At 39.7% G+C, this 22,229-nt stretch overlaps 3 protein-coding genes across 6 annotated transcripts; 1 reads left to right on the top strand and 2 right to left on the bottom strand.

The window, feature by feature from the left end:
• Positions 1-31: 31 nt before the first annotated feature.
• On the bottom strand, positions 32-2,589 carry sumf2 (sulfatase modifying factor 2). The gene is made up of 9 exons (XM_027004120.3): positions 2,353-2,589; positions 2,106-2,253; positions 1,670-1,784; positions 1,473-1,517; positions 1,119-1,269; positions 947-1,002; positions 780-864; positions 425-566; positions 32-281 (listed from the first exon to the last, which is right to left on the bottom strand). The coding sequence occupies exons 1-9, from the start codon at positions 2,414-2,416 to the stop codon at positions 179-181; spliced, it is 909 nt and encodes a 302-aa protein (XP_026859921.3). The 5' UTR covers positions 2,417-2,589; the 3' UTR covers positions 32-178.
• A 164-nt stretch (positions 2,590-2,753) lies between these two features.
• On the top strand, positions 2,754-7,690 carry tmem179bb (transmembrane protein 179Bb). The gene is made up of 5 exons (XM_027006116.3): positions 2,754-3,390; positions 4,193-4,389; positions 4,583-4,720; positions 4,944-5,022; positions 5,288-7,690. Exons 1-5 carry the CDS (start codon positions 3,286-3,288, stop codon positions 5,429-5,431), a joined length of 663 nt encoding a protein of 220 aa, XP_026861917.3. The 5' UTR covers positions 2,754-3,285; the 3' UTR covers positions 5,432-7,690.
• Positions 7,691-8,936: 1,246 nt separating this feature from the next.
• On the bottom strand, positions 8,937-21,572 carry tmem151a (transmembrane protein 151A). Of its 4 annotated transcripts, XM_081719865.1 has the most exons (3): positions 20,137-21,572; positions 19,307-19,466; positions 8,937-12,325 (listed from the first exon to the last, which is right to left on the bottom strand). In XM_081719865.1, the coding sequence occupies exon 3, from the start codon at positions 12,245-12,247 to the stop codon at positions 10,706-10,708; it is 1,542 nt and encodes a 513-aa protein (XP_081575991.1). In that variant the 5' UTR covers positions 12,248-12,325; positions 19,307-19,466; positions 20,137-21,572; the 3' UTR covers positions 8,937-10,705. The 4 variants fall into 4 exon arrangements, with proteins under 4 accessions (XP_081575991.1, XP_026862222.3, XP_026862215.3 ...); XM_027006421.3 differs by lacking the exon at positions 19,307-19,466; XM_027006414.3 differs by lacking the exon at positions 19,307-19,466 and having other exon boundaries at positions 20,226-21,572.
• Between the last annotated feature and the right edge of the window lie 657 nt (positions 21,573-22,229).

The raw sequence follows: 22,229 nt of genomic DNA, 5'->3' as shown, positions 1-22,229 counted from the left end.
GAAAAGAAGCAGAAAGGAAAAAGGAAGAAAGTTTGTGTTAAAATGCTGTTTTTTTTATTCCACAGTGTTTAGTGGAAATAATTCCCATAAGTAATGTCTATTCTGGTCTCCACGGGAGAGAAACGTATTATTAATACCATATTGCATGATGGGAATCATATATTTAATTGTCTGTTAATCATAGCTCAGTCCTTCCTTTGCTCCTGCCTTTCCTGGCCTTGTAGTCTGAAGCACAGCGAAAGCCAAGATTGTCCGATGCCGAATCTGGCGTGTTGCCCATTCTACAGAAGACAGGCAATCATTCATCATAAACCACTGTTCAATTAAAAACCATTGTCAAATCAGTCATTAAAGAACACAGAGGAAGCTGATAATAGGTAATAAATATTACAATATTGATAAGTAAAAGGAAGTTATGACCGACCGGGTCGTCACACGAGCCCTGTGATTGGCCGATCCATCAACTGTGTCAATCCAGGATGCACCACGCAGGACATACATGGTCTGAGCAGAAGGAAAAGGTGTGGCGGTCCACTCCCATACATTACCCAGCATGTCAAATAAACCTGAAACAATGTGGAATAATACTTCAAGTTTATAAGAGAAGCCATTTTAAAAGAATGACAGAAAACCTCATTCTTTCTTGTGGTGAAAGTTTCTCTTTCTATTGGTTTTTACAAAGTACTGTTTGCATGTCCCTATGCAGATGTGTAGTGCATGGTGTGTACCATAATTATAACTATATAATTATAAATGCAGATATGTGGTTGGTTGGGTACCATAATTATTCTGTGGGGGAAAAGCAGTTATAGGAGCTGTGCCATGAAAACCATCCTCTGCTGTGTCTCCATCTGGGAACGACCCCTACAGTAAGTACATGATCATTTAACCAACAAACAAACAGTCATTTTAAGGCTTATTTCCACAAAAACATAGCTGCACAGACCTGCCATAAGTTGGACCGATTCTGGAGGAATTTGTTTCCCCATGGGTATATCCTTCCTTAAACACACAATGGTATTATTCTTTTAAGTAATGTAAAATCTGTGTAAAATATCAATAAGAACCCAAAAGGTGCAACCCAAGAACCCAAGACAGTTGAATGATGTGTGGTTTACCATCAAGCCCCCCCCGAGCAGCCATTTCCCACTCCTCTTCTGTGGGCAACCTCTTTTTTTTCCATTTACAGTAGGTCTGTGCATCGTTCCAGCTAACCTGAACCACAGGGCAGTCTAGCTGACTGCTTATTCCAGAACCTGGTCCACTGGGCTTACAGAAAAGATTGCGGTTGGTGAGTTAAATTCATAAGATGAGATCACTGATGTCCACTGAACATGTCAACACAAATGTAGAGAAATAATTACATATTACAACAGTAGTAGAAATAATTAACATAAGGATACATTAACATTAGAAATAACTTAATAAAAATATATTTTGGAATTCACTGCATCAAGAAATAAGCAAATTACCTGTCTCCAAAACACTTTCTCCACTGGTAACCACCAGGGTGCAGACTACAGGGGAGAGAAGATCTTCATTTAAATATGAGATAATAAAAAGGATATTAAAAAGGTGTGAAATGGTTTTGTCATACTTCCACTAAAATCAAGTCTTATCCTATTATTCAACAAGGTCACCCTATTTGTCCTCCATCATGCATTCATACCTCAATTTTCTGTGTGATCTTGCTTTTCATCTCCTCAGACACAAAGTCCTGGAATACAAAACTCCAACCAAATGTTTCAGCCTCTGTTTTATATTTTTGTGACTTGACAAACTCCCTGGATGAAAAATAATAATGAGAAAATAGAGGGAATGATGATGTGGACTCATTGCCCAAACACTTTAGTGTTAAAATCATGTTAGGAGTGTGGTATTCTTTATTCATCTTACAGTTATCCATTTGCTATGTGAAATAATTTGGTGAAACGTAAAAGCAAATCTCCGATTATCAGATAATCAAGAAGATATACATCTGGTGCTTTCAGTGACTATAAAATTATTTCTGAAATTAGTTTGTATTTCAAGATTTGACAGATCACATTATTGCTAATATCAGAACAGATATTAAAAATTACGTTTTTAATGTTTGACTAAATTACCTGAAATCGGAGTTAGTAACAGGGTATTTGTCTATCTTAAATGACCCGACGGTCACAGCTCTAATAGGCGATTCACCATCCCGGCCATTAACCGCATTCGTTCCCATGTTCATGATTCCACCCGGAATCAATACCATACTGTCATCAACTGCGGAAGGGGGAACGCATAGCAGATGAATGACCTATTCACATACCATAAACACGTTTATTTTGTGATAACAAGATCAAAAACACTTTAACATCTTACCTTTAACGCACAACATACTCCACAGTAACGTAAAAATAATGGTATTTAAAAGTAGCATCGCCATTATAGAGCTGTATTCAAAGCCGCGTGAAAAGTGCAGAACGTCAGAACATAAACGTTTTTCATCCGAATCTTCAGTCGAACTAGAAATATTTAGCTAAAACATAATTTAAATGTTGCGCAAAACGTGATTTAAAACTTAACGTGGAACAGACTGAAAAAATTTAATGCTGGTGTCTCTGCAGACAACTTCTTCCTGTCTGTGACTATAGCAGCTTTAATAGCGCGACCTACTGTGCTGGAGACGAGTTCTCCATAACGAACGCACGTGTGCAATTTATCATTCAGTCGAACGTGGTAAATGATGACAGAGTGGCTGACGCCGTTGATAGAATAAGCGATGATCGGCTTCTGAGATGTTGCGCTATTGTAGATATTTTGTTAAATTCGCAGTAAATGTCCACATGAAAATCCACTTTATGAGTATTATAGGAAATTGTGCGCTTAACAGATTTTATGGACGAATTTTAAAGCGAATTATTCCGCAAAATGTGCCTTAAATGTTTGTTTGTGGAGTTGGCTGTTGTGTAGACTTCAGCTTTCCACATTAACAAGTGGCACGAGGTTCATGAGAAGTGGACGTGTAAAAATCTCATAGCCTGTTGAGTTATTCACTCACCAGTATGGGTCAAATGTAGATTCGTTTTCATAGACAATACAATTATTTTTGCCTGGACCCAGTACATTCTTTTGGTAATAGCTATGCTCGTGCGTCTCCAACTGTTAACAATGACTGAAAAGCAACATTGTTGGAGGAGACAGGGCTGGCATTAGAGACTGTGTTGTGACAGTTCAGAGCCACCCTAAGCGATTTTCTTCTAGAATGCACTTTTTTTCGGATCACTGCTTCTCTGCGCTTGGGTGAAAGAGAGGATGCTCGTGATGGGACTACCGTGGCTGGTAACGTTGGAACTTGTCCTGTACGCGGGGTGTTTCATCTGCGGGATAATAGCTGCGGCCTCAGTGACTATCACTCAGGTAGGATGGGAAGTCTGCACATATTTCGGAGAAATAGGATTTATGTTGTGCGACGTAGATTTCTTTACAATGTCTTAAAAAAATTTAGACTTAGAAAAAGAAAAGGCTCTTAACAGTCGCTTTATTCTTAAATCGTAAACTCTTAACATCTAATTTTATGACCAGTTTAACTAAATTGTCATTCACTCTTCCAAACTTAGACAGTTTTCTAAAATTTGGTTTTAAAAATTATAGTCTTGTAATTTATTTTCAAACCACGGATTACACATTTTGTGTTAGTGTATCACTGTAGATTACTGCTGAAATGTAGCTGCCTGTCATTTTTGGGTGAACAAAAGACGTTTCGGAATTGAAATTTAGAAAAACATTTTTTAAAATATATTTTATTTTATTTATTCTTTATTTAAGGCATGAATGGTGCACTGCTTGTGTAAAGAGATTTATTGATTTTTTTTTTTTTTTGGTCTTGTGACTAATAACCTATGGTTCTACATTATGCTTCATTGGTGTCAGATGGTGAAGTCACAGAAAAAAACAGCTGCTCTTACCCATAACAGCACAAACTCGTTTGTGTGTGTGTGTGTGTGTGTGTGTGTGTGTGTGTGTGTGTGTGTGTGTGTGTGTTTGAGAGTGAGCTGGGGAATAGGGAACAGTGTCTCACAAGGCCTGTTCAAAATTTATAGAACAATTAAATCTGATGCAGTGTGTGTACTTTTTTAAATGTAGGTCTGTATTCATATGCACACATTCACTTTGTTTGCAGTAGTGTATTTTCATTGAAGAATCATGTGGTGTTTTATAGGGTCACTTTGCTGGACAGTGCATCCTCTATGGCAGTATCCACTACAACACTTCAGGCCATTTCTTAACAGTAGAAATCTCCAGTTCTCCCTCACTCTGCTATTTTGTGTCAGCCATCTCAGTGTGTGTGGCCATTTACTGCTTCTCCCTCATTTTCTTCTGGATCTATGCAGGCTGTGTGGATGAAGAAGTGAAAAGGTGACTATATTTCAATAAATCTAGCTCAGCACAGCAAACTGAAGGAGAACTCACTGGCATAAAAATATTTACTACGGACTGTATTTTAGAGGCCATAATAAATAACTTTTAAATTATCAAAATCTGTTTGTTTAATTCTTATTACTGTTAATATTTTTAAATCTTGACAGTGTTTTCTCTGTGTGTCCACTAGGGGGAGAATGTGGCTGAATGTATCTTTAGGGATGTGCGGACTCCTTATGTTTTTACTCTTGGTGTCAGGGTGTATTGTCAGAATTGGCAGAGACAGCCTGTGTCTCTCTGCTCTCCACAATGTTCCCTCTATAAGCAGGTGCAGCCACCCATCTCCTAAGTCTTTTCTATACTTTTGAAAAAAAATCTAAATACTTTCATTCATCTGGTGACAGAAGAGCTACTTTTAGTACCTGCCCTGACATTGCACACAAATATTAACTTGACATTTGTTACACAAAATTAGGCAAATTATTTCAGTTTCATACTGGATCACTGTTAATATAATTTATGTCAATGAGCAGAATGTGGGTTGGTTTCAGTTGTGAAGACGCACAGAATGAGACATGGGCCAGTCCCTATACCGGGAATGAGTTTTACTCAGGACTGCACAGCTCTGAGGTGCCATTCTACACCATGTGCAGCACACTTCCTCACAAACATTACATACTAATTATTTGCCAGCCATGAACAGTAGTGAAAGTGTTCTCTCATTATGCACACTATTAAGTCTATTACAAGGAGAAAGTTATGATGAAACCCGCACTCAAAGAAGCCCTGTATGTATAGAATGCAACAAGGCTATTAAAGAAGGCATTTGCTGTAAAACAGTTTAAGTACTTCCATTTTTAAGTTTGGAGTTACGGCTGCGTTTCCTTCCCCTCAGAGGTCTGTGTGGGTGAGCATCTTCTTCTGGCTGCTGATCATGGCTGTGGTGATGGTGCAGAGACGCCAGGTTGTGGGGGAGAACACCATGTGGAGCCATGCTGAGACTGAGCCCTTCTTCCGTCGTCCAGCCCGCAACCTGTGACCCTCCCATGCACATTACTACATCATGTGCCATAGTTATTAAGGACTGACTTGAAACTTGAAACTTGGCTAGTTGAGAGGTCCATCAGATCAGTGAAGTGGCAGTTTCTATAGTTACTCCCTTCATCTGAATATAAGGTACAGATTTTCTGGAAAGTGATTTTAAATATCTTCCAAATGAAGATACCAAAATGGTGCTTTTAACTAACTTTTGAGTATTTTCAATGCCTTGCCAAATCTTCAACCTCTTAAAATTAATCAGATTTGTCTGGATTACAAATGTCACACTGTTTTTTCCCCCACAGTATTTCTATTGCAAACCAATATGCTCTTAAAGTAATATTTTCACCTCATAGCAATACTATGCTTAAATCTCCTGGGATAGGTTTCTAAAAGCTTTGCACCCTGTTTGAAAGTGATTTCCACCCATTTTTCCTGGCAGATTTACTCCACGTTTTTCAGGTTAGTTGGATGACACTTGTAGAGTCCTTATTCAAGTAGTAACAAAATTCTTGATGTTTTGAAATCTGTACAACACATTTTTGTTGTTCAGTCACCACTGTGCTGCTTGTGCCTTGTGCTTGGGATCATTGTCCTGCTGAAAGGTGGAAGTTTTCTCCAGCTTTAGTTTATTTTTCTGAAAAATTTTGTATCCACTTTATTTTGTAATTTTAACAAGCGGCCCAGTCCTTGCTGAGGACAAACATCTCCACAACATGATGCAGCCATGCCATACTTCACTGCCAGGATGATGATGTTTATTGAGGCATGGACAATGTTAGCTTTGCATCACACATATCACTTTGTACTTTTAGCCACAAACCTCCATTTTTGTCTCATCTAATCACAAAACCTTATTCCACATTTTAGCTTGGCCACTGTGATGTCTGGTAAACTCTAGATGTGCTTTGATGCGGATTTTTTACAAGCCGCTGTCAGCCACTATACTCTGTAGCTCCTTAAAAGTGACTGCTGTCCAGCCTGTGGCTTTTCTAAACATCTGCTTCTTGTTCAGATGCTGAATTTTGAGGGGCAGACTTGCTTAGACAGTGCCCAGGCGGTATGATGCATCTTACATTTTCTTATAATTGATCCAGCAGTGCTTATAGTGATATCAAACACTTTGATATCATTTTGTAGCCTTTTTCATGATAATGCTAATGTCTATCTCTTTATTTCTAATTTCCTTAGAATGCTCTTTTTTCTATCACTCTCCTTCAGCTTTACAGTCTGATCAGTGGTACGTGAAATGAAGGCATCCAGAAATTGTAAACTTTTTAATGATTCACAGGTAGAGTCCTATTTTAAGATAATGGTATCCTTAAGGGAATATCTGTCATGGGTAAACTTGGTTATGCAAATGACATTTTTCAGTTACTAATTCTTGTCATGGAATAATTTCATACACAAAACCAAAATAACTTTAATAAATAAATAAAAATAATTAATTAATTAAAATTAAATATTTTTAAATATGAAAATCATTTGTAATCCAGACAACTCTGGATATTGGCAAATCTGGCACTGTACATATCGTTGGATTGTTTGTTTTTAACAGAATGAAATTAGGAATTAATAGTGGATATAATAATACCATCCAAGAGGAATTTACTTCACATTCAACCTACAACCCTTAAACGCTCATGTAATTGTTATCTATCTCTGACTGTATCCATATGTTGTCTATAGAATAATTGATTATCACCATATACTGATGTTTTCTTATTTAGAATTAATAGTCTGGTGTATTTTGCTTTACACAGCATAACCTTTCATCTAAAGATTTGACAAAACAACAAAAAATACAGCTCCTGTTTTTTTGGTACTGAAGGGCACCAATGTTCTGATATATTAGAATTGTTTTAACCAAACTGAAATGTGAATTTAATCATTTGCTATATAACAAACTAGTGTGTATGGACAATTAATGATAATGCAGTATTGCATGATTATTAAAGTATTGTGCAGTATGCAAAAATAAATCTTTTCTCACTCCATTCATGGCCCTTCCACTGAAGGAGGTAGAGCTCTGTGTGAGCCGAAGCCCTATGTGCTGCAGCTCAGAGCCATTTGCTGCCGTGTCCCATATGGCCACTAAGCTGTGCTGGCCCAGGCTCTGGCCATCATCTCGCAGCTGGGAGAACAAGCTGTTCTAGACACTGTATCTGCAACCGTTTCAACCACTGAGAGCAGACCCTCCGCATGGCTCCTTGCTGAATTCAGCTGGTCCTTGGGACATCCTCACTGCCTTCCTTCTCAGCCCAGAGGGCAGCAGGAACAGGGATGTGGTGAGCAAGTGTCTGGCAAACAAGGTTTAACCTCAAGGGGCTAACTAAATCACAATGTTAAAACAGATAGTTTCATGTATCAATAATATGTAATACTTGAGGTGTACTGTGTATATCAGTTGCACTACAGTTGCTGTAAGGCATGCGGTTAGTTGAAATGCTCTTAACTGAAGCAGTTTACATTTTCAGTGAGTCCTCATTACTGTTACTAGGAAAACAAGTTCAGTATTCCCAGAGATGCTGTGACCTAAATCTCTGATGGCAGCACCAGCCTGAATAACCAGCAGGCTCAGCAGTAGAAACATCTAGCTCACTACAAAGCTTATCCTATCTAATGAACTCTTCACACACAGTAACACTTAACCTTTATACAAGACTCACACAAGAAAAGAAAAAAAACACATGCTATAATCTAGAATCATTTAACATTATGGCCAAATTATGTACAACAGACATTAAGTGACAACCTCTCAATTAGTAATCTTACAATCTCGAATACAAGTGGCAAACCAATGCACAGTAAACCATGTAGTACTGGATTATATTGGTATATTACTGAACTTGATTGTCATATGAATTTACCATATTACATGATTCATAATAATTCATTATGGACAGTATTTCTTGAGCACACTGCCCAGGGTAGGAGTGCTATCCATTAAATGAGTGCATGGCTGAAGTCTCACTAGAGAAGCAGACTCTGCAGAGCACTGTTGCATTAACTCGGTCACTTGCCCTTGACAGTCCTCCACACAATGAAGTAATTTCCAGTGCAACTGAGCTTCTATTTCTTCTATGTTTTTCTCTCTCTTTCTCTCTCTCTCTCTCTCTCATCCATCATTTGGGCAGTAGCTACGACACTACTGCCCTTCACGCACAGGAAGGAGGGAGGGAAGACAACCATACAGTAGAATTTTCAGTACCTCCCTATAACCTAAAAAAAGGAAGTTTTTCTTGCTTCAGCATATACTACAGCAAATAATCCCTTATATTTTACATGCTGAAGGTTTTTCACTATCAATTATGTTAGTTTATTCTGAATAAACAGCCTTTTTAGTTAAACAAGGACTTTTACTGTAAGTAAAACATAGCAACGAGCACCTCACCAAGTGGTTACATTTTATGCAAAACCTCAAAATGATTTCTATACAGAAATCCAATTCATTAGCAATATTGTTGCTAACAGTGAGCAAAAGAACTACTCATGAAACACACTGCTAAAGGTTTGACTTTATTTATATGACCACCATCATAACCATCATCATCACAGAATGTTCAGTGCTAGTTGGAGTAGTACCTGTAGCTAGATTTGTAGCAGAGTCCTGTTGATAAAACAGGGATGCATTCAGCATGTGCTCTGGGTATTTTGGTCGTCACAAATTGTGCAGGACTTTAGTTAGTACATTCTTCCATTTTGTGTTTAGCTTAACAGTCAGATGTTCTCCACACTATTCCCTGTACGGTTTGTAAAGCACACAACTAGTTGTGCCTGGTAGTAAGCCTTGCAGGGCTACTAGGAAAGTAAGTCTCAACTAGCTATTTGCAAGATGGTTTTATCTGTGTGGCAACTCTGCACAGTGTAATTGTGTACCATGGCTTGTGTTTTTATAGGCAATTATGTGCTTTTCACTAGTGCCAGTCATTTGACTTTATTGTGGGCCTATTCTGCAATTATTATGAATGAATCAATTATTGTTTCTAAAGGTCAGCTTTGTATAAACTTAAAGGATAAAATCTGTCAATACTCTAGCAATACAGGGAGCAGTAGATGTGAAGAGCAACAGACATTTGGATGTTTGAAGTGGTCTCACTTCATTAATTTATATTATTACAGAATTATTACTACAGAACATTACAGTTAAAACAGGAGATGGGTTAGTAATATTTTTGTATTATTCCTTTATAACATTTATGTTTCCGTCTGAGACCAGGCTAAGGCATCCCCGTATTCTATGCAAATCACGTGTTATGTATGTCTGTTGAAGAATAATGCTGTATTATAGCTACAGTATATGAGGTTTTACTTTTACTAGTGGTAGACATGGTGCAGAATAGAAACATCCTTAAGGCATGCAACAGTGGAGCCATGAGCGCCAAGCTTCAGCAAGGCAATTTAAAAAAAAGAAATCATGACAATACAGTAGGTTGAATCACAAATACAAACAGCAAGGGATTACAATTCATCAACCTACCTCCCATTCTAGCAAATCTGTACCATCATTTACTTTCCATTAAAAAAAACAAAACAAAACAAAACAAAAAAAAAATCATTTCCCCTGAGATTTTTTGAATTTTTTTTTGTTTATTTCTTTCATTCACCTTCAATGAACAGAATTTGGAGACCCTCTCTTCTACAGTATAACTACAGTTATACATCTGTTTAAATAATAGCATTAGGCTAATGTCTGTTTCAAAATGTAGCATAAACTACATTATTACTTAAGTTGCTATGTTTGGAATGTCTTCACAAAGTGATCAGATATAGTGATCCTGCTTTTTTGTAAACTACAATACTCCTAAAGTGACAAATGGGCTACTCAGACTGATTGTGCATTTTCTCATTGATGAAGGTGTTATGCCTAGGCATAGAATAATAGGATATATAATGATATCTAATGATTCATGCCTATTGCAATTCTGTATAGGGTTAATCCATGTCAATTCAGTATTAACTGACACTGACATGGATTGACCCAGTTACCATATTTTCCTTTAAACCTTACAATACATTCACTGACATTTGATTTGTTCTTCAGGGCTACCCTCGTCTTTTATAGTATATCAAAACGCATTTTTTCTCCTTCATAATAATCAGCCATTCAGGTTTCACCTTACTACTTCCTGGGGTATGGACTTTTATTCTGTCAGTCGCTAGCACGCTTACTCTCTATTCTGTTGCTTTTACTTCACTTACCTGCTAACCTCCATATATATTCCTCACATACCAGTGCACTGCTAATCTGCATTCCAAATACCAGTCTCAACCATTATCCCGTATCAATGTCCCGCCCACCATGACAGCTCTCTTCTCCATGTATGATCAAAAGAGGGAAATACAGAGCATCCTGATAGGCTGGTGGCCTGTCTCTCTCCTCTCCCCTGACCACTCTGTTCTCTCTTTGATCTCCCTGTTCCTGCCCTTGCTCCCTAAGATCACCATTCCCCTCATCCTCTGGCCCCTCCCCATCTAGAACCCCTCTCCTCTCCTCATCTGACCTGCAGAACCCCCGGCCAAGAAAGCCCCCGCCTCCCTCCTCCCCCCTGTTCCCCATTCCTCCAAGGCTCCTTGAGTGAAACAGGCAGGTATGGCGGTTTCGAGTGGAGTGTAAGCGCCCTAGGGAGAAACCACTGCGACTCAGAGCCAGTCTTCCTCCAGCCCTTATGGGGAACGAGTTCGCCACATTCCCTCTGACCCACGCGGGCAGAGAGGAGCTGCTTGTGGATCTCCGGCAGCGAGGGCAGCTCTGGAGGAAGTAGCTGGAGTTGTGCCTCATTTGACCCACCATCGCCACAGACAGCGGTGTGCTGGGGTTCATGTCCAGGTCCATAAGCAAAGCCTCCGAGTAGCTAGGCACCATCTGCTGGTTGCAGCGGATATGCCATTCTAGCTCAGTCATGTCCACTGTGTTCACCCGTGATATCACACGCAGGGAGGGCCCTCCTGTACCATGCTCAAAGCCTGAACGTAAATTCTCAGTGTTGCCATTATCATTGGCATCTTCATTCTCACCGAATAGCTTCTCCACATGGTAGTGGACATAGGCTGTGCGGTATTCGACAACCACACGCAGCGGCCAGGAGAGCATCAGGGCGGAGGCCAGCCAGTAGACCCAGCGGCGAGTGTACCAGGGCGGGTGTGCCGGATCAGGGAATGCTAGCATATGCTCCCTGAAGTCCACATTCTTCAGGTGCATGCCCTCTCGTGCCTCCATGTAGTCATCCAGGCCTTCATTGTCCCCAAAGAAACGTGCTCGCTGTGTGAGGTAGGCGGTCTCGGCGCGAGCACTAGCAAAGCTGAAACACTTGGTGAAGCGCAGACGTGTGACAGGGTGCTCCAGCAGGCCCTGCAGCTCCTTGGACACATCCTTCACACCATGCCGGGAGTAGTCGAACTCGGAGCTGGCGGCATGTGTGTTGACACGCTCATGGTACACCTGCGTAGTGGTGTAGGCATCGCCGTTGCGGTAGCGTGTCACCTGTCTGGTCCGCCGGACATAGTGGTAGCTGATGGCCTTCCACCAGATGCAGGGCGTAGCCTGCTGCAGTCGCTGGATCCGGTCATATACATGGCTGATCTCCACTTTAGCCAAGTGGGCTGTTCTCGAGTAGCAGTGCCAGCACTCCACCAGGTAGACCACATACAGCATAGCAAGGAAGGCCACAGGTATATAGACGTAGCCATTGGAGCAGGGGCTGTCATGGTAGAACCGGGCTGGGTTGCCATAGTAGGTTGGACCTTGGTCATCAGATGCCATAACAGTGATGCGGTATAAGGAGCACCAGCCGAGTGTACCGAAGCAGCCATACATGAGCAGGGTCAGGAGCAAACACTTCCAGTGGGACTCCCGGCACAGAGAGCCACTTAAGGACTGCTTGAGAGGACGTTGCTGTAGTTTGGAAGCGGAGTGAGGATCGGGGTGGGGTGGGGGGTCAGGAGTGTGCAGATGAGCCGGAAATTGTTCAGAAAGGTTGTGGGAAGGGTGTAGGCGTATAGAGTGGGTTTGGAGGTTGTGGGAATGGAGAAGAAAAACAAATAGAGAAACACTAGTCAAAAGTGGTCAAACACTTCTTGTGTGAGAAAAAAACACAATATTCTTTTTCATAAATGATTTACTTGAGAAAATACATGCATTTTGTCTGCAATGTAATGCACAACTGTCTACAGGACACATTTCTGATACACCACCTCAACAGTAGCTTGGTAAAACTGTTCCCTTCTGCAGTAATTGACTTTTATCCTCCAGTCTCTTGAGGCATGACTACATTTCCTGGCAGCTCGTAACCCAAGCCATTCCTGCATTTAACATGCTCCATATTAGTGTAGAGGGGGGCATTGATCATGAGAAACTGTCTGGCTCTCTGCTGCCTCTTTTCTTGTGGCAGCTTAAAGGTACTGCAGCCATATGTCTCCTCACTGCTGTTTTCCTCCACAGTCTGTGAGATAACTGACAGGACATAATGGCATTGACACAAACAGCAAAACTAACATAAACAGCTTTAAAAGAGCAAATTCGGAATGTGGCCAGTATATCCCTTTCACTGCATGGTCTCACATGGTCTGTGCTACTCCCTGCCTCAGACATACACACATATAAAGACGTGCACATTCAGACAGACACACACACACACACACACACACACACACACACACACACACACACACACACACAAATCTGCTAATACTCAGAGCAATGCTCTTGCTGAGAGATACTGCAGTACTAAAAGGCAGGCTATAGTCCAAGCTGTGGAAGAGAGGCTGAGAGAGCCTGTGCTCTTCTTGGCAGAGGTGCAGGAGTTTAATTGTTCTGGTTTTTAAAGACAAGAGAGCAAACTGTGAGGGAGAATCCATTAGAGCATGCAGTGAACTTGAAGCCTCTATTACCACTGAGCTTCAGATGTGATTTATGTATGTGTGGTCACTTAAGAAAGCACTACAGTGTGGAGTTGCTAAGAAATGACACAAAATGATGTCCTGAAATGACAATTTAACATTATCCTTCACAACAAACTCAACATGTCAAGTTTATCATTAATTATTCCCGCAGAATAGAAGAATGTATGTATTCGTCCATGTATTTAGTTCTTGATAATAGGATAATGAACTCTAAAGGACTGTTACATTATACTATCTGAGTGCCATAAAATAGGCTACATTACCATTGATAAAATATTCATTGAGTAGACACTCTACAATGACTGGCATCATAGACTAAGGTGATGGGAGGGTGAGACAGTGAGAGGATGAAGTCTTTCTTATTCTGTAAGAAAATGTCCTCACATAGAACAAAGATATTTATGTAACCTTCCATGAGCATTTGAGCATTTGTTCAGTGGCAAGAGACATTTTCAGAGCCATTTTAAAAAGATAAATTATTTAGCTGCTGTAAGAACCTACGGCCTAGGACAAGCATGGACTTGTAAATGCTTTCATACAAGATGCACCAAAGTACTCAGTGCTTGAGTAGTAAGTAGAGAATAAGAGAACATGAAAGTACACTGCACACCTGTGAGTACATGTATGTGGGTGCATATGTTTATATACTTTTCTGTATGTCCTGATGTCATATGTGACTCTTTGCTCTGCACAAAGCAATAAGTAACTAGCTATTTTTTTTAAAATCTTTTTAATAGTAGACAACAAAGATTGTAAGTGGTGATTGAAAAAGAGTGCCTAAAAAGGTCAATCTAAAATTAAATGTACATGAACTTCTTGACATAAAGCATACAATTATCCAAACAGTTGGGTCAGAGCATACACAGAGTATCAATGAAGGGGAGATCCACTAATCTAGTTGAGTAAAGGGTGTGGGAAGAGAACAATAAATCATAAATAAGGGGGGTGGGGGGTATCATCATCTCCCAAATGAAAAACTCAGCATATCCTCCATCTCTTTTTAATCTACAGAGGTAGTGATGGTTCTAGGCCAGGCTAGGGCCAGTGGCTATGTTAAAGCCCTATGTTCGCAAGAGTAAGGAAACTCCTCATTTAGGGGGCTGTAGGGGAGGGGTCCAAGCTTGTTGCCACAGGGGCACTGGCCTTCACTGCCCCCCCACCCCTCCCTAACCACCACTATACAGAGGGACCCATAAGCAGCTATATAAGCTGCCTACATGCTTAGTGAGTACCCCAGACAGCAGAAACCCAAGGGGGATGGAAATGAGAAGTAGCAGGGACCATCAAGGGAGAAAAAAACCTTGCATGGTATGTACCAACAGCAGACATTGGAAGTGGCTGATATGGAGAAATCCTACCAATGGTTGGAAAAAGCTGGATTGAAAGCCAGCACAGAGATACTAATCATGGCAGCACAACAACAAGCTCTAAATACAAGATCGATAGAGGCTGGGGATCTGCCACAACAGGCAGGACCCCAGATGCAGGATGTGCAAAGATGCCCCTGAGACAATCCAGCACATAACAGCAGGATGCAAGATGCTAGCAGGCAGGGCATACATGGCACGCCATAACCAAGTGGGTGACATACAGAAACATCTGTGCCAAGTACAGGCTGTAAGGTCTAACTGAGATGCACCCCCAAAGGTGGTGGAAAATAATCAAGCTAAGATCCTGTGGGACTTCCATATACATACATACATACATACATACATACATACATTTTACTATTTACTAACTAAATATTATGATTTTTGTGTACGTAAACAAATGTAGAACTCTTAGAATGCAGTTGACAGCTCGCTAGGGGTAAATATTAAAACAGGAATTACAATAAAAGACAAAAGATGAGTAAGCTAGCAAGGAGAGAGCATGATACAAAGTTGAGTAAGCTAGCAGTACTTGCTGAACACTGCGTTTAGCTTTAAGGTGATGTTAAATAAATGGTCGGATCACCACATATTACATAGGAAATCTAGGATAGAAAAATATAGCCTATTGCAATCTGGAATGCCAGGAACAAGGCAGAAGAAGAACTTTCAAATGCAGCTGCCCAATAGTTGGCAAGACAACACAATTATCAAATTTATTTTCCTAGGATGATTGGTATTTCCACAATGAGAGAAATCCTCTTCCCAAGGAGACAAGTCACAGCTCCTTCAGTGAAGCAGTCACCACATTTAGATTTTTACATTTATCTGACACTTTTATCCAAAGCAACTTACAATTATGACTGAGCACAACTTGAGGAATTGAGGGGTTAAAGGCCTTACTCAGGGGCCCAACAGTGGCGGGTCTTAAACCAGCAATCTTCCTAATACAACTTCAGTATCTTAACCACTGAGCTACCGCTACCGCTACCGCTACCACTACCACTTCCTCTGCAGTGCACATGACTGCAGAATCACAATGATTGGTCCAACGAATCTCTAGCAGGCTTTTGATTGTGGGAGTATTGTACCTGTCTGCAACATAATGTCTGTGACAGAATGTATTCAATGAATTAGACCATCCAAAGAACTTCTTTACAAAAGTATCCAATTGCATCACATGTACCACTGCCAAGTGCTGGTTGGAGCTGTGCATACATGTCAGATAGATGAGAGAGCATTTGGTCGCACACATATTCAGCATCAAGCTGTGTCAAGTGAATTAAGCCAATAAAATTTTCTTTTTGGATGGAGTTGCATACAGATGATATTATTATTGCTAAATTCTCAATGTTACAGCATTCCCTGTTGCCAATTCGTTTTAATGCAAAGACAGTCAGTTTCATCATATTCCTCTTACCATTTTGGAAAGTTTCGATGTTTTCATTTTGAATAACATTTGATGTGTATTCAGGGATGCATTTTGAAATTGCTGTGAAATTTTGAAATTTTCCTCTTGTTCGCAATGGGAAACAACAAATTTGATACAGGCTAATACTTAAAACTATACTAAATACTAAAAAACTATACTAAATACTTGCATTATTCCACCCACTGTTGAGACTGGTACGAACCTACACTAAAGCTTCTGACAGTTTATCCAAAGGAGTGCTGGAGATATGTACTTAAAGTTGGATAGGAAGGGCTATGCAGATTTAAGTCAGGAGCAGATGGAGGATGGGGTTTCTGGATTTTGTGGAGGATGGAAATTTGCTGATACTGCAACCGAGACAATGATGCTTTGTTCGATGTTGTTAGATGAGCTGGACTTGACAATGCAGGCAACATGCACTGGGGTTGAGGGTGCTGTTCTTTAATGAGCCCCATATCCATGTTGCAAGATTTACCCAGTTAACTAAATAAAACTAATTGTGCTAGCCTTCCAACAAACAAATCCAGTGATTAGCAACAAATCAGCTATAGCTATCCTGGACCTGGCAAGCTAGCTGGCTAATCACTAAAACAGTGGCCAAGTGAGCTGGCAACTTAAAGGAAACACAGCTTGTAAAACATGAAACTATACAAGACTACTAATATAACTTATAAGAACCAAAGAAAAGAATGACCAAGAATCAAAAGGTATTAATAGTTTTAATTGGATTGCTGAGAGAAGCTAGCTACAAACAATACACTTGACCATGTCTTTACCGCATATGCATGTAGTATCATAATTTGGCAATATTGTAAAGGAGGAGCTCTGACTAAGCACACCCACATCAAAATGGATAATAAGAAAGCAGCACATTTTTGATGGCCAATGACAAAATTACAGACAACTATAAATGGTCAAAACAATAGCTATAACAGTGATTTTCCCCAAATGTTCACTGAATAGGCAGATGATTCCTCTGGGTAGGCAATGCTCACCTGATCCCAACCATGCACATGCCCACTAATGGAAGTAGCATGAGTCAGAGGAATCTGAGAAAATGCATCAGCGAATGTAAGACAATAAGTGCTGATGCTAAATTAAAATAGTTCCAGTTAACAATGTTTATGGCTGTGTCCCTGTTACAACTATAATGTCCCTGTTATAATGTTCATTTTTAACATTATGAAAATTCAACTCATCCTAGATCTTTAACCCCCTTCCCCCACCCTGTGTCTCACAGGCTATTGATCAGTCATGTAATGTAATATGGACAGTTAACATAGCTACTGAGAGTGTGAGGGAGTCAGTCTAAGGTTCAGATTATGATGGGAAGATAATACAAAATGATGCAATATGACAATCAGACATTGTACCATTGCTATGAAAGTAATAGCTGGCCTGTTTTGAAATTGGCCTGTTTTTCAATCTAATACTAGTGAAAATTGCTACTATTAGATTATTTCATTTTGGTTAATTGTCTTATAGCTATCAATACAAAATGTATTAGTAATAATATTTGGAAGCATAGCATATACAACTTCTGTTGAACTACTAGTGAGTAGTAGTGTCTTCTCATAAACTAAAAGATCACACTTAAAAATATACGACAGGTAAAATAACCACTGGCTTAGTGTTGTTACTACATAACTTTAATAAATAATTTACTTTACTATTACTATACTTAAAAAGAAATGTGTAAGATACCAAAGAACATTTGATGTGGCAAAAACAAATCAGTGATTAAAAAGTGAGTGTGAGTGTTGAAGCCTACACTTCAGCTGCCCTTAACATACACTGGGAGGGATGCCTTAGTGTGATTGATCCTAGTGAAAGAATGAGCAATGGATTTGTCCTTCATTTTCAGATAGACGGTCATTGGTACAGCTTTCATGCTTGACCACACACAAGCTCCAACAGAGAGAGACTGACCACACTCATTATTCAGAAAGGACTCTTACTAACAATTTCATTAACTTGTGTGGATGTTATCTGATAATGAGAGAGAAGGACCATCTGAATCATGCTGGAAGAGAACTATGTGTGGAACCAACACTGAGCATAAAATCCAGAGGAACATATTACCATCTGTGGCTAAAAACTCTGAACCAGTTGACCTATAGTGAATTTAGGAGGAGACTTGGCTTCATCATAAATGAGTGAGATAATGTTCAGTAGTGATAATTACCTTACAATGTCAAACTAGTTAATAAATTTACAAATTTACAAAAGTGACTTAAATAACAGACACTGGTTTCCTTTAGTCTCCATTCTAAATATTTGTGAAAAAAAATTACAAATCAGTTTTGCTTCATGTATTCTGGAACCTAAGCATAGACCGCATAGGATAAGTGGAACCAAAAATGTAAACATTTTCCACTTTATGGAACTTTTAGAGTGTAATTTTTAAATTATTTTTAAAATAATTAAAAAAAATAAATAAATCTCAGTGGGAAGCACCACAATCATGCCAGTTTATGAGAGGAGGTGTAGCTTTGAATCACTTCCACTGGCATAAATACAGAGCCAGAGGTGACCATGGTGCCATGGTTCTGCTCTCAGTTCCTGTAAGAGGAGAGTTTTACCAGCCAGTCCTGCACTACTCATAGCATTCACATATTAACTGCCCAGAATAGTGGGAAAGAAGATCCAGCCTTTTTCAGCTTTGAGCACTGGGTTTGAGTAACCTGGTCATGAGTCATCTGTATATTCATTAAAAGGGTGAACATAAGCTCAAATCAAATCCTATCATTATCCTAAATATATGTCAATATTCTAATGTTGCTGCCTGTTTGAATGTAGTTCCTACATTTCTTGAAATAATCCTTTCTGAGATCTGTAAACAGGTGGTACCAAAGACAACCAATAGGCAATTATAGTAACAATACCAAAAGCAGATATTTTTAGGTGCTTTTCAACAAATGGCACTTGAATTGAATTCTACTCTTTTAGGTCACTACTCAGCTACACAGCAATCTTGCTCAATGAGATGGGTTGAAAATAGTATGCTGAACACCAATAAAGGGAGAAGAAATTGGTCTTATGAAACATTTTGCACTCACATCACTGCTTAACTTTCTTTGCCCATGACAAACAAATGCTAGAGCGATCATGGCAAGTGCTGCTTTAACCCAGCATTCAGTGTTCAAGCAATGTGTATACTCCTGTAGCTCACCTGGTAGAACTAGCAATACCGAGGTTGTGGTTCACTTCCCAGGGAGCACACACTGTATGATACTGATAAATATATGTAAGTTGCTCTGGATAAGTGCGTCTGTCAAATGTTGTTAATGTAAAGTGGGAACGAAAGCAGACACGAAGTTGATTTAAGCCATCTGGATAGAGAAAATAATGTATTAGCGTCAAAACAGATAGACTGACACATATGTACAAAAGATAAAAATAAACATTACATGCTTCTCAATGTCTTCAATTTTTCCATCGGTTTCTATGACGACAAAGAAGATGCATAGAGCCCACATAACCCCTCCCCTTTGTAAACAGGCTACTCAAAACCTGTTCCTTAAATTCAGGCAAATGGGAAGGGTTATTCAGATTTAAGGAAATTATGACAAATATTTATTTTAAAGAACATAATTTTAGCAATTATATGCACTAACCTGTTATGTCTTACACATTTAGCAGGCAAAACTAATTGGTCAAATCATTGTCACCTGCTGTATGAAGCATCTATCGTTTTTGACAAATAGCCAAATCTTAACTCATTCAGAAAAACGTCTGGAAATAGTCTATTCGCAGGCTACAATAATTTATAACTCAATCTGTAGAATAAATAATACAATTAATAATATTTTTATAAAATTTTGGCGTATAATATATATTTGTTTAATGTTGATGCAGGAAAGAGTTTGATTTCATTTGTACTTGGGCCCGAGCAAAGCACAATAACTGACTATTAACCTTTCACATCTCAAAACGAGATATATATATATATATATATATATCTCAGGCTCACTCATATTTACTAACACTCACACGCCTTACCTCCTCTCTTCCGCCCCCATTCAGTGTGGGCGCCTCTCCGGTCACCGTCACCCCTTGCATTCTCAATCGTTTCCTTCTCTTTGACTTACATATGTTATTACTGCAGATTTGTCCTGGATCCAAACTGCCATGTGCTCCAGCGTCGGGACCTTGCTGCGAGGCATTTTACCCCATCTGACAGATATTATGCAATGTTTTCTCCGACAGTTCTATCCGCGGCAAAAATGCATTCTCTACACAAACATGATTGCGTCCTTCTTCTCCCCTTCACATTGCCTTGATAACTGTGCCGCTGAGAAAATCAAAGGTTACTGTTATGTCAGTTATTCGCTGGTTTCCACGAAGGCGCGTACAGGACAGGAAACAGCAGGTAACAGGTACCGTTACGCTTGACTTCCTTTCACCCTATATGGCGAGACCACGGTGCGCGCGGAAAAAAAAACACTGCAGGAGTGAGCGAGCAGCGCCCGTCTCTTCTCGCGCTCGTCCGCGCGCTACGCAGCTGTGTGAACGCACTTAACACATGGTGACCTTAGGTTGCCATTTTATTGAGCCCCCTCGTCAAATACTGTTTAGCATCCCTGATAAATCTTTTAGAATTTTTGCTAATTAAACACGAAAAATGCCCTGGGGTATGGAACACAACGCAAAGGTTATATAGCTAGGTCACACACACAGTTTAATGTTAGCCTACCTGATCACACTCAACACAGCGTACACTCTGACGTCATCCCTAAGCGCACCTTCATTCTACTCAAAAAGCGCTGAATCTGCGACGTCCGTTCGGCTCTATGGTAAGATATAGTAAATAGACGTATATTTCAACGTTCATTTTCGAAGTTATCGACAGAATGTAAATGTACACAGTTCAGTTAGTAATAGTGTATGGTCTGTAATAGGCTAGACTAGCACAAGCGGAAACAGACCATTAGTTTAAAGGAGCAGTAAGTAATTTTTACCACCAAAAAGTAGCAAACAATATTTATGAAAGTGAATATTTTATTCATTTGTTTATTTCATTTTTTTTCAATAAAGTAAAGCGTAGAGCGGAGGTGGCCCTTGTAAAATAGATTTAGTACAGAATCTCAGTAACATCCAGGCCACTAGTTGTCAGCATAATAGCCGCTTCGTAGTGGAAGCAAAGAACCATTGAAACAAATAAACATTTTAAATAAAGTTGCATTCAGATAATGCATTTTCAGATAATGGCGTTCCAACACAGTTTTAATCATTTTGGTTTTACTGATATATTAAACTGTATCCAGTGATTTGTAACAGCTCGAACTATGAATCTTTATTCTACACGGTCTATAACAACTTTGAAAGGAATTTAATATTGCCTAAAAACATTAATCATCTACAAGTGCACTGAAGAAAAGTTAGTTAATAATGGCTAAAGAAAGGTTCTCATGTTATATACTAATGATTATCATATGATAACTTGTCAAACAATAGCATCAGTTCGAACAACAGACTCCACATCACACTGGGTGTGAGGTGAGCCGAGGGATACTCTGCTCTGCCAGCCTTGTGACTGCTTTGAGCTGTTTTTGTCTTTAACTCTTCTGCTGTTGGGATGTTTGGTCTGGATATGCACGAACAGGCCAGTTTGTGTCCGCGCTGTCAGACCACACTCTTCACACACATATAGCTTGTCCCTGCGTTCTTTGTAGCCATACTGCTGAGAGACACCATGAATTTTTTTCAAGTGAGACTCGAGGGAACAGCGCTGAGTGAAGGCCTTGTCACACATGGAGCACTTAAAGGGACGCACACCTTGAAGAGGAGACACGTGGGTTAGTAATGTTACTGAACATGGGAGAGAGCAAAACAATGGTAACACATAATGACAGATATACCTGTGTGGGTGCGCACATGCCTCTTGAGGTCGAAAGTGTCATTGAAGCCTTTCCCACAGTACTCACATGGGTACCTCCTAAAGTCACTGTGACTCCTCAGATGACGTTTTATCATCCGGGTGTTACTAAAAGTCTTATGGCATATTGGACAAGGGAGTGTAATAGATGGCATGTCTGTTGATGACTTGTTTTGTGAGACACTTGATACATCACTTGTCATTTCACCCATGGTTA

This window comes from Electrophorus electricus, chromosome 8, assembly GCF_041902795.1.
Source record: "Electrophorus electricus isolate QZ-2024a chromosome 8, ASM4190279v1, whole genome shotgun sequence".
In the NCBI taxonomy this organism is placed as follows: Eukaryota; Metazoa; Chordata; class Actinopteri; order Gymnotiformes; family Gymnotidae; genus Electrophorus; species Electrophorus electricus.
Note: the sequence above shows the minus strand (reverse complement) of the source record. Positions and strands in the feature narration are given on the sequence as shown.

What these genes read in the sequence shown, in the direction of transcription:
- sumf2 (XM_027004120.3), bottom strand. Translation starts at nt 2,416, where the DNA reads ATGGCGATGCTACTTTTAAATACCATTATTTTTACGTTACTGTGGAGT. An exon ending in GAGTATGTTGTGCGTTAAAG is followed by an intron (nt 2,254 to 2,352) that starts GTAAGATGTTAA and finishes CCCCTTCCGCAG; the next exon opens with TTGATGACAGTATGGTATTG. An exon ending in TGCTCGGGGGGGGCTTGATG is followed by an intron (nt 1,003 to 1,118) that starts GTAAACCACACA and finishes TGTGTGTTTAAG; the next exon opens with GAAGGATATACCCATGGGGA.
- tmem151a (XM_027006414.3), bottom strand. Translation starts at nt 20,300, where the DNA reads ATGCCTCGCAGCAAGGTCCCGACGCTGGAGCACATGGCAGTTTGGATC. An exon ending in AATCTGCAGTAATAACATAT is followed by an intron (nt 12,326 to 20,225) that starts GTAAGTCAAAGA and finishes TCCAAACTACAG; the next exon opens with CAACGTCCTCTCAAGCAGTC.
- tmem179bb (XM_027006116.3), top strand. Translation starts at nt 3,286, where the DNA reads ATGCTCGTGATGGGACTACCGTGGCTGGTAACGTTGGAACTTGTCCTG. An exon ending in CCTCAGTGACTATCACTCAG is followed by an intron (nt 3,391 to 4,192) that starts GTAGGATGGGAA and finishes GGTGTTTTATAG; the next exon opens with GGTCACTTTGCTGGACAGTG. An exon ending in GTGGATGAAGAAGTGAAAAG is followed by an intron (nt 4,390 to 4,582) that starts GTGACTATATTT and finishes TGTGTCCACTAG; the next exon opens with GGGGAGAATGTGGCTGAATG.